General features: G+C 33.4%; 1 protein-coding gene across 4 annotated transcripts; it reads right to left on the reverse strand.

Moving 5' to 3' along the window:
- Positions 1-394: 394 nt before the first annotated feature.
- Positions 395-11854, reverse strand: LOC105326545 (DAZ-associated protein 1). 4 transcript variants are annotated; one of them, XM_011426644.4, is made up of 13 exons: positions 11719-11853; positions 11440-11480; positions 11066-11232; positions 10907-10945; positions 10446-10638; positions 6711-6793; positions 3064-3348; positions 2849-2936; positions 2528-2581; positions 2036-2290; positions 1577-1726; positions 1388-1459; positions 395-1138 (listed from the first exon to the last, which is right to left on the reverse strand). In XM_011426644.4, exons 1-13 carry the CDS (start codon positions 11769-11771, stop codon positions 978-980), a joined length of 1641 nt encoding a protein of 546 aa, XP_011424946.1. In that variant the 5' UTR covers positions 11772-11853; the 3' UTR covers positions 395-977. The 4 variants fall into 4 exon arrangements, with proteins under 4 accessions (XP_011424946.1, XP_011424947.1, XP_011424948.1 ...); XM_011426645.4 differs by lacking the exon at positions 2528-2581; XM_011426646.4 differs by lacking the exon at positions 1388-1459 and having other exon boundaries at positions 11719-11851.
- Between the last annotated feature and the right edge of the window lie 127 nt (positions 11855-11981).

Here is an 11981-nt window from a genome sequence, read left to right on the forward strand (position 1 = left end):
ATGAGACTATGGAGGCAGGTGGAGAATCATGATATAATATTTTCTTTGTACACATGTAGATAAATTTATTGTTTATTCTTTACATATTGTTGTTCTTTATGAATGGCAGGAGTCATCCAAGTAAATTAAAAAGCGGTAGACTTTAAAAGAACTCATCACAACAGTGTCAGTTGTGACAATAAAACTGCATATTTTGAACCACAAGTGATTTTTCAATGTTGCTTAGTTATGTTGTCTCAGTGAAAATTCTATGATTGTATTCATAAATCCTTTTGGCTGCACAATAATAGTCCTAGGTGAATTTGGTCCATAATCCTCACTGAGAATTTAATTTTCCTTATGAACTCTGAACAAACCTAGAACTTGCCCAAATAGACATAACAAACTCGGTTCATAAGTCTATAAATGTATTCTAAATTGAAGTTTCACAAACATACTACTAGGTAGACAAAATCAAACGCATTTCCTTAATTATTATCTAAATATTTTAGCTGAAGTTGACCATGTACAGTGTACATTCTTTAGAAAATGAAGATACTACATTAGCTGCCTATCTTGACTGACTTTAAACATGTTGTAATGTATTAAATTTATCATTTGGTATAAAAAACCAGCAATTTCTAAAACCAATTTTTGAAAAAAAATAACATTTTTTACAGAGCATATAAAAAACACATGTACACAAACAAGTAAATGACAATTCAAGATCTTTAAAAACAATATGAATACGAGAAAATAGCTTTACACACAAGATGGCAGTACTTCACAGATGATGAAATTCCATTCCAGTTCATGATGATGGTGAAGTAGCACTGTTTACAGTTCAGCAATGACGTAAAATGTCATCAGTTATAACCAACAGGTGGCCCTAATATTCAGTGAGTAATCTCTATATATGCTGTACACAATACAGCTTAAAATTTCCTCTGTTCAGAAACAAACAGCTTAAAATTTCCTCTGTTCAGAAACAAATGCCTCTATCTTCTGTATGGGTGGTATCCTTGAGCCGAGGACACCGAAGGCCTCTGGTATCCCCCGCCGGGCTGGGCAGCATATCCCCCAGCCTGTCCATCACCTTGACCTCCATATCCAGCTGCTGGTTGTGGGGCCACACCAAAACCTGGAGGATCTCCATATCCTGTAAATAGGCATATAACAATTTGAAAGATTTATCCTATGATTCATAGTGAACAGAAAGATAATCTGACATATTTAATCAAAAACAGTCTAAATCCAACTCTGTTTTCTATATCTTGAACACAAATATTTTCAAATGAACATTCAAAATTTCTGTCAACAAGAAACGAGTGACATTCAAATAATAAGCATGGAGACAGCCTTTTACACACAACACTTGTGATTCCATGCTGGGTACAACTAGGCTTACCAGGGGCAGCAGGAGGTTGGGCTACAGGGGGTTGGGCATAAGGGTCAGGAACTCCCATGGGAACCTGGGCTCCTGCAAAGAACACCTTACCTATTAAATCTTCTCTGGTCATCTGCACCATTGTTCAGCTGACAAAAATTTAAACACTAGAGATCCTCTACGGGCAAACATACATTGGAATATGCTTACCTGGGGCAGTGGCTGGCTGTGAAGTTGGGGCATAGGGGTCAGGCACAGCAGAAGCTGGTGTCTGTGGGGCTCCATATGGGTTATATGTGCTGTATCCTGCTTGAGCAGTTGTGGGTGTTGCTGGTTGGGATGGATCAGCGACTGCTACATCTACAATTTAACAATGGATTTCACATAAATAACACAACCATCAATATCAGTGGTTGTACAGTTTTTGAAATTTCCTTTTTAAAAATATGCATACCGGTAATTTATCAGCAAATGAGATAAAATGTTATGATCTTTATGGACAAAAGACAACAACAAATAAATTACAGATTTTTTTACCACAGCTAAAAAATATAAGCTGCATATACAGTAGCCGAGTAGCATCATATATTAAAATGTTTGTACATTGAAATGTTTACACTTATATAGGTTACAAAATACATTTACTGTAATGTGACTGAGTATATTTACTGTAATGTGAGCTGTATGACTGAGTCCCCGGGGCTGGGGTATAACCGGGAGTAGCTGGGGCAGCAGCTGCTGCTGGAGGTTGTCCGTAGGGACTGTAGCTGGGCTGGGCTGGCTGCTGGGTGGGGGGCTGGGCAGCAGCTGGCTGAGGGGCCACAGGGGAGCTGGCAGTGGCTCCCCACTGTGAATAGGCTGTGGTGGGGGGCTGGCTATATCCAGCCTGAGGAGACGCATATCCAGCATAGGACTGTTGGGTATCTGCAACGACAGGGTTAATATTGAAAGTTAATCAAATGAATGATTACTATTACACGAACTCATCAACTTGCAGATGGTCAAATGAATTATGCATCTACCTGCCAAAAAACTAATGCTCCTAAATTTTCATAAAAGTATCTGATAAAGAAGCTACTATATCTCAAAATAAAAGTCCACTGAATCTAGCATTCTTTGTTAAGTTTTAAAGAGAGTTTATATCCACAGAACGAATAAAACCTGCAGGAGGGGGCACTGCCTGTGGGGGTGCAGCGGACTGGGGTGGCCAGGCACCTGTCAAATCAAATGGTGGATTTTATCCTAATGAATTAACCAAAAATATAAACAGAAAGATTCTACAGGTTGGCAAACAGAAATCTGACATGCATTTGACAAACAGGAAGATGAGTTCCAGATACACAGCCTGTTAACTCTTACATAATACTTACCACAAACCAAACAGCATATTGTACAATAAATGTAGAATTATATACTCTTATAACAATAAGGAACCCAAGTTGAAACTGAGCATCCACAATTGTTTTTCCAGATTCACAGTACCTTGTTGACCAGGTGATGCATTAGGGGGCTGTCCTCCCCACCCTCCTTGCTGATATCCGGGAGGAGACTGGTATCCTTGGTAACTGGGCTGTCAAAATGAAATGAAGGCTATTTAAGATCATACTACAGTAACCTAACTTATTTCCAACAACCCAAATTCAATATCTCAAAGTCGTAATGGATCTCTAATGTTAGGCTTTAGCGAGAGGATTTACCTGTGGGGGTGGGCCTTGCTGTGGGGGGAACCCCTGTCCGGGTGGAGGTTGCTGCTGTTGATATCCTCCAGGCCCCTGGGGTGGGAATCCCATGTTCCCCATCGGGGGTCCAGGTGGGGGCGGTCCATGCGGGGGAGGACCCTGGTTCCAGTTCCCTCCCTGGTTCCAACCTCCATCCATTCCATGTGGAGGCCCCATCATGTCCTGTCCATGCCCTCTACGACCCCCATAGCCCCCCTGTTTATTATCTCGGCCGTCTCTTGGCTCGGCTCGTTTACACTCCACCTGAGGTTAAAAAGGATAACAATGAGGTTCAAAACAATTCTGCTCGACGAAGTAAAAATGGGATCTAAAATATGACTATCCGTATTTAATCTTAAGAGTACTAAATTTGTATTAACTTATGTAAGTAAAATTAATCCTTAATTCTAAGTGCTTATTTACACTTAAAATGATGATACTGAAGACTTATACTAATATTGTACATGGAATTATTTTATATTGAAATTCAAAAAATGAAAAAAAAAGATTCACACAAAAAATGACCATATGAATATACAATACAGAGAAGTGTCAAACAGGGAAATACACTATCTGCCTGTTTGTGGATCTTATCAAGATATTAGCATTTACCAAAGAAACCACTGTCTTGTGAGAATGTGATGAGTACAGATACTTCAAAGATCTTACCCAAAAACCTATCTTAGGAACACAAATTACCCATTCATTCTACAATAGACTAGTTACAAACAGAAAGGTTAATCTGGAAGCTACATGAGCTATACAATGTACTACAAAGTCTAGCTAACTCTTCCCATTGTGTACAAGTTCATGCTTTATCCAATAACATAAATTCACACAAACTCTTTTTTCATGCATAACAGCTTAATTATAACTTAAGTGCAGTTGGGATGTGCTAATTTGGTAATGCCAATTAACTACCAGTCCATGTATTATATTAATGTTATAAATATTATCTTTAAGAACCATACAAAGTATACATTTAGGTTGAAAGATTAGATAACATCCCTGATACTCAGGGTCTTTGGTTTTTAAGTTAGAGTATAAACCTAAATCTTATTGACTTTAACAAGCAGCTCAGTATAAGCACTAGGTGAAAACACTTGCACAACACCATACAGGTGTTATCAACAATGTTACAAGGTCATAACAAAGGGGGTCAAGCAAAAACCAGATAAAATATGTTGAATGCCACAGAAGTATTCATCTTAGCATTATCATATATCGAAATGAAAAAAAAACCTGGCATATAGTACATGTACCTTTCAATTCATGAATTTTTGTTTTAGGGTTTCAATTTTTAAATTACCAAAAGCATTTGTTGCCTGTTGCAAGCATGCCATGCTGTATTTATTTTTCAATTTCCTTGATGAACATGTAAAGGGGAGTTCAGGACAAGACAAGGCCAGAGTGGTATCTGACCACACCCTTGAAAGCTAGCACAGTGGATCCCATCTCTTGGCTACATGCACATTATACACCACACAGAGCAAACCATTCATACTTCTGAATAACTTTTAACATTTTCATTTCTGAGATGCAATTTCATTAACTGTAACAGATATTAAACAACATAATTTTATTGCTCATTTTTCCAATTAAATTGTATATTTTAAAACCCTAATCCTACTTTTCATTTTTCTACCTTACTTCAAAATAGGTTATTACTTTAATTCTGTGGCTTTTTATGCATACAATATCAACCCATATTTAGTTTAAATAAACTTCTTTTTTATTTTATTGAAGCATTTTACTGCCTTCAAGTTTTATACTCGTATATAATAGGAACACTCAATATACGACTAAAACAAACTTCCATCACTACAGGTTTAATACCTACATAGTGCCACTAACAATATATACCTACATACATGTGTTATGTATCATTAGATAATCAGGACAATCTACTAGTAATTATCATATTAGACATGTAAGCTTCTCTATGATACACTATACCCGGTCTAACAACATCAAATACAGGACCAGCTCAGAGCAAACTTTTAAGTAAGAGTAAAATTAGAAAATTTAACTTATCAGATTAAAGCTTCCATATATAAGTATAGCAATATAGCTTAATATCTTACCATTTGACATGCCATTATTTTATGAAAAATGCAAATTACAAAACAGATTTTTTTTAAACCATTAAAAGTGGTTCATGATAGCTAAAAGTTTGCCATGATTTTGTGAAATGGTACTACATGTACTGGTATATTGAAACATCTTGGGTTTTAAGATTCCTCCAATTCCAAAAAAGAACTTGACTAAACTGCCAGACAAGATTTAGGCAGTTGTGATTTTACTGGCTTTACAAAAGGTCATACTGAGGCAAATACTTATGGATAACTTTCATAACATTTGTAGAGAACACATTTACTAACTCTGTCCCAAGTTTTTTGCTTCCACCACTTTTTACTTAAAATTTCGATAATCATAAATACCTTTATGCTCAAACTACGTTCATCCAATAACGTGAACAAATGTCCAGATTATCTGTTTTGAAATGCCCCCTCTACCACTTCAGGTTTCAATACACAACGCAAAATAGAAAGTCTATGGGGATTTTGCATTGCATCAGCCATGAAATAGCCCGGATGATAATGTGAAAAATTGTACGAGGTATTCCGAGCGAGTTCCACATGGTGAAAAGATGTAAACATTTCCCATCATAAATCTCCGTACGAAATTTATTTTTATTCCTGTGAACTTTTATGAGTGAAAAATGATAATTGCTTAATGAAGATATCTTGGATATCTTCCCTTTTATCAATTTCAACAGTATTTCTTTCATAGATATGTGTATTTTTATTAAAAATCATCAAAAAGTGATGGATGCAATAACTTGGGACAGACTATAGTCTATTATGTATTCTATTGTAAGTTTGAGAGATCATCAAAATTTAAGTCTATACTTATCGTAAATTACTAACTTCTACAAAAATTAATGAAATTGGCCATGATCATAGATGCCATGCCAGAAAGTTGACAGAGACATCTGCTCTGAGGTATCTTTAATATCAGTACATGCTATAATTTTTTTTTCTATGAATAATATTGTTAAGAAAAAAATTGTGAAAAATGAATGTCAAAAAATCTTGTTTTCAGGTCAGGTTGATGCCCATAAAATAATAAACTAAGCTTGAAAAGACTGTACCAAGTACTGCATAATTATATACACAACATAGAGCTAAATAAGAGATGTAATAATTGATATTGCTATAATTAAACACCACTTGTAAACACCGAAATTGTCAGGTACCCATATAAAAAAAACTATAACCAAATGTAAACTTGATAGCCCAAACTATAACTACTTGTACACTATATTTTGCTGTTTGTCTACAAACATTATAACTACCTGGTATACTCTGTTTATCAAACTCCATGCCTAGTTTACCTCATCATTCTCAATTTACCAAAAAATCTTAATGCCAAAATTAGGTTCTTATAAATTTTTCATAATTGTCAAACTGCAAAATCCACACTATTCCACATAAGCACTTAAAATATAAATTTTAATACAAAGGAGTTTTGCATCAGTATCATGATCAGGCCTAGAGAAGCTGAAAAAATTTTCAGGTGCTGAAAAAAAGGGAGTTGAAATTAATAAAATGTATACTAAGAACCTGTTTTCCATTGATGTTTATAAAATGTTCTGCACAAACTTGATCTACTGCATCTTCTGACTCGAAGGTCAAAAATCCAAAGCCTATTTGGTTAAAAGGTGGAAAAATTAGTCTTCAAGTAATACAAACATACCACGAATATATAGCTTCATTTAAGTCCTGTTAAAAACAGTTCCATCAATTTTAGTTCATGTTGTGCAAATACACATGTATGGATGGTTTCTCTTCCTAACAATTTTGTAGGCATGCGATTCAAGGCCAAAATAAAATTATTGTTGCTTGGAATTGCCTCACACTTCATTGAAATACCCCCCACTGATTTATTAGCAAAAAATAAAAACCTTTCTTTTTATTAGAGATTTTTCATTTTTCACCAATTTTTTATTTAAACTTCAAGTTTGAAAAAACAAATTCCTCCCTCTTTCCGGGCTCTAGAAACCTCCACGCGGCAATTCCAAACAAACATTTTAAGGATGGCCCAATGGACAGTCGTTTCCAATTTAATAATGTAAAATGAAGCTTTGACTCTCTTAGTCCTTTACAGATGAACAAGTCAAATTAAAGCTACACAACTTGATATAAATCTTCCTTAAAAAATTACCAGCACTTTAATATTAAGGTGCAATTCTAAAATTGTAAAATGGACCAAAATTTTCTTGATAAAAATACAGATAAGTTGTTTGCCTGGCAGATGAAAATTTAACATTACTTTATGCAGTAAAGAGCATTAAAAAAACTGCCATGAGTATGGTTTCAGACAACTATGATTATGAACATTAACAATCATCTCACTGACTGCTCTCACATTTTACAAGAATTCTACATCATTTAGGCATGTAACAGCAAATGTGTAGTCTAATTAAAAATTTATATTTACAAACACTTAATTTTCACAAGTCAAATCTTTCATATAACATTAAAAACAAATTAAATTACTATTTTTAACCATATGTTAACTATTTTTATGGATGTCTAATAATTAGAATACATTTTTGATTATACTGTATCATTCCTTATCAGAACACATAGAACTTCATGTATATCAAGAGATATAGCATGCATTTCTTAACTTGAAAAATTATCCTAATCATTAGCTGAAATTCTGGCAAATAGATATATTGATATAACAAAATAAAAAAATCACAGTAAACAAATATAACCACAACTTTCTAGAAACAACATCAACTTGTGAATACTCCTATGAATGCACTGCTATGTATTAATAGCTTGTCCTTTGCTTTTAATAAATGCAAATCATAGCGTTCAAGAACACTGCACATATACCAATTACTTTACCTATCAGTAAATAAAATTCAGATGATACAAATGGGGTTTTGCAATTACCACATGCTTGTATAGTACTTATCACAAGTCAAATAGGGTCACCTTAAAATGATTATAATATAAATACAATAAATTTAATAAATACATGATGTTATAGTAAAATGTACATATATGTATATATATGTACATTTAAAAGTACTTTCAAAACGAATCTCTTATGGAATAATGTTAGATAAATTATAGCAATGAGAGAAAAAAATACATGATTCAGGTAAGTTTAATCAATCTTCAACTAATTCTGATATACCGTTGTAAAGAATAACCACAAAATAATGTCTTGCATGTATTTAAAAATGTTGTCTATTTGAAAATTTCAAAGTTCTGATTGTTATGAAAAAGAATCTAATTTGTTTAATGATTCAATATTCATTAGAGTTAGACACTTATACTCTGTCCCAAGATATCCTCCACTCCCATTTTGTTTAATTACTAGATATTAGTAAATACCGCAGGGTTCCAATGATGTTCATTCAAAAGTATGAAAAATTTCCAAGATTTTTCTTATGGACATCCCCTCTAGCTTTTCAGCTTTCAATACAAAGCTTAAAAATATGATGTCTACGGGGATTATGTATAACAACAGACCTGGATTATAACGTAAAACTGTGCGAGGTATTCCGAAAGACATCCGAATGCAGTAAAGATGTCAACATTCCCCAATATAAATCTCCGTAGGAAATTAGTTCTTGTTCCTGTGAATTTTTCCGAGTGAAAAATGATAATGTGTGAATGATATTATCTTGGATATTTTCCCTTTCATCTATTTAATTGCACTAGGTATGTGTATTTTTATTTAAAATCGTCCAAATCTGCTGCATAGATATCTTGGGACAGACAATAGACATTTTAAACTTTGAAATATGCTTTGTCAATTGTCACAAAATCAAATCCCCTTAAGGAGAAAATAAATGATCATGATTCTCCATAACTTCAAATTTTACTGTGGCACATAGTGATTTAAAAGGTTTTTTTATAGAGATTAATTATATTTTAATTTAAATTCAAACTTTAAACCCTTGTAATAATAACAATAACATATTTTAAAGGAGAAATTAAGTGCATCTCAGATATATTTTACTATTTGGCAAGAAGTTTAACAAGGTGCTTTAACACAGCAAAAACGTTTATGGAAAACCCTGATGAATGAATAAATTAATAAATGAATAGAATATATATATATATAAGGCCACATAAAATTAATATTTAGATTCTCATCCTGATTTGCTAAAAATATGGGGCAGAAAAAAAATCTTTTTCACAATTCATGTACTAGAAATGAGTACGCAAACCCATTTGTAATCTTTTAATTTCCTTTAAATTTGACTTAACTGTTAATGCATTAAGACATTTGTATTCTTATAATAACAAACATGTTAAGCAGCCATTAAAACGTTTAGAATATTTTGCATACCGAGTCCGTTTTTTTTTCCAACAAAATTTTTCCACACAATTTTTTTTTTCAAAATGAAATAAAATACATTGGGGCAGGATATTTTCAGAGGGGCGGGCAGGGTTGAAAATCTAAAAATTAATTTCATGTGCCCTAATATGAATTATATTACTTTGAAGTAACATAAGTAGAAAATCGTGACTTGCCAACAATCACCTAACGGGCTGAATTATATAAGCTAAGATTTTTTAAATGCTCATCACAACATGCAAAAATATTTGAACCATTTATTTTATCTACAAAAAAATTCTATACATTGAAAGACTGAATGTAAACAAAGTTATGATATCAAAGCTGACAGGGCGCACACTGAATTATCAGTACCAGAGAGACAAGCGGCTGCGGGCGATCATTGTCAAAGCAATATAATAAATCTAATCAGAAGCTGTCATGTTTTGCCACATCAGACCTGTTAACCCTCCATAGAGCAGCTCAGAATTTCGTATTCATTACACTGCAAGCTCTGATACTTAATGGTACCATTTCCCTTTTAAACAAAGAAATGAACCATATTTCCTTATCTACACGGATTCAACAACATGCTGTTAAAACACTTGATAACTGTACACTGCATGTATTTAAACTGTGAAAAGTAAAAGTTAATATTGCTATCAAGTATAAAATTATTTGCCAGAATTTCAGCAGTTTCTAAGGAGTAGTAGAGCAAACTTATCCTTAATTAAAAGATTACTTACATAATTGTAATGTTTACATAAATTTACATGTAAATACATAACAACAAAAGTAACTAGATGTTCCTTATGTTACAATGAATGGAAACAACTTTTTATTAAAATTAAGACTTTTAAAAATGCATCACAAGTGAAAATGCAGTATAATGTACTTAAACTTCCAATATAAAAAAGTACTTAATTTAATACAGTATCCATTAATCTAAGAAATGAATAAACAGATGGGAAAATCCACCTTAAATGTCTTACCTCTGGACTTTTTATTTTGCTGATCAATCATTATGTTGACATCCAGAACCTTTCCATATTTTCCAAAGAAGTTCCTGAGGAAATCTTCGTCGACGTTGGGAAGACCCCCCATGAATATCTTTTTGTCCTTGTCTCCACCCCCACCACCCCCTCCCCCTCCACCATGTATTCTTCCACCTCCATCCTTTGGTCCCTAAAAATAAATAACATAATTAATTGTAACTGTACATTATAAGAAAATCAAACTGGATCATGGGCATACATATATCTGGTCAACAGACCTATTGTCCAGTAGGCCTAATTCTGTAATTGTTCATCTATTAAAATCTTTATGTCTTTGAAAGGAGAAATTTGAGAAATTGGAAAGAGAATGGTATGATTTCTTCACTTATATCATACTTTCAAATAACCAATATCTGTTATGAAAATCAAATAATAGCTACAAATGAATATGCACAAACCTTATTTGCTGCCTTGGGATTGCATGGCTTGGCATCAACCTAATATATTTTGCAAATAAAATGTTTATTATTATATGATTTCTTGTAAAATTGTAGTTTTATTCAGTAGATATTATATATATTTTAAGTGGGCCTATAAAGTAGTGTTTCAATGTGCACCTGTCTGCCATCAATTGTATGTGGCGCAGCAGAGAGGACTGTGTCTACACACTGTGCATCATTAAATGTGACAAAACCAAATCCACGTGATTTCCCAGTCTGTTGATTCTTCATGACCACACAGTCGATGACTTCTCCATACTGACTGAAGAAGTTCAGCAGAGAATCTAAATGAAAATAGAGATTTTACAGCCACACTCTGACAGATTAAAAATTGAATCAGATACATAAAGCAGTATTTTTTACTTATATAAAGATGCAGGACTTTGGTTCCTTTCAACCGTTTCCACCTTTTTCTTTATACATGTATATGACGTGTGATTGCATATTGTAAGACATGAGGTGGGGGGGGGGGGGGTTTAGAAGTAGCATACCTTGGTCTGTATCCCAGCTTAATCCACCAATGAACAACTTTCTAAAATAAAAAACGTTATATTTTTGGAAATAGTCCGATGGTTAAATATTTAAATATATACTGTTTATTAGGCCTATATGCGACAATAGAGGGTTGAAGTACAATTATAATGAACCCATCGTATGGCGTAACGTTACGGCGTAAGTCGCATTGTAATTTCATCATTACTGCAAGCAATGTTTGTGTAAATACAGATGTAAATGCATTTAAAAAACAAAATCGTGAATTCTTAACATACCCTGCTTCATTTCTTGGAATGCCGTTTGAATTTTTGTTGAATCCTCGATGCATGATGCCAAAGTAAAATGGCTACCTTGCCGGAAATGCCGATAGAAATGTCTAATTGCAGGAAGTTAGTCAAAATATGAAAAACAGTATTGTTTTCATATATATATTTAAATAAAATATATCAAATATATTTTTAACAGTTTAAAATTTATCCAAGTTTTCCCGTTTTTACAATTAATGTTTTTTCTTCGTTTAGTACGTATATACTTTCTC

The sequence above is a fragment of the Magallana gigas genome, chromosome 6 (genome assembly GCF_963853765.1).
Source record: "Magallana gigas chromosome 6, xbMagGiga1.1, whole genome shotgun sequence".
NCBI classification, from domain to species: domain Eukaryota; kingdom Metazoa; phylum Mollusca; class Bivalvia; order Ostreida; family Ostreidae; genus Magallana; species Magallana gigas.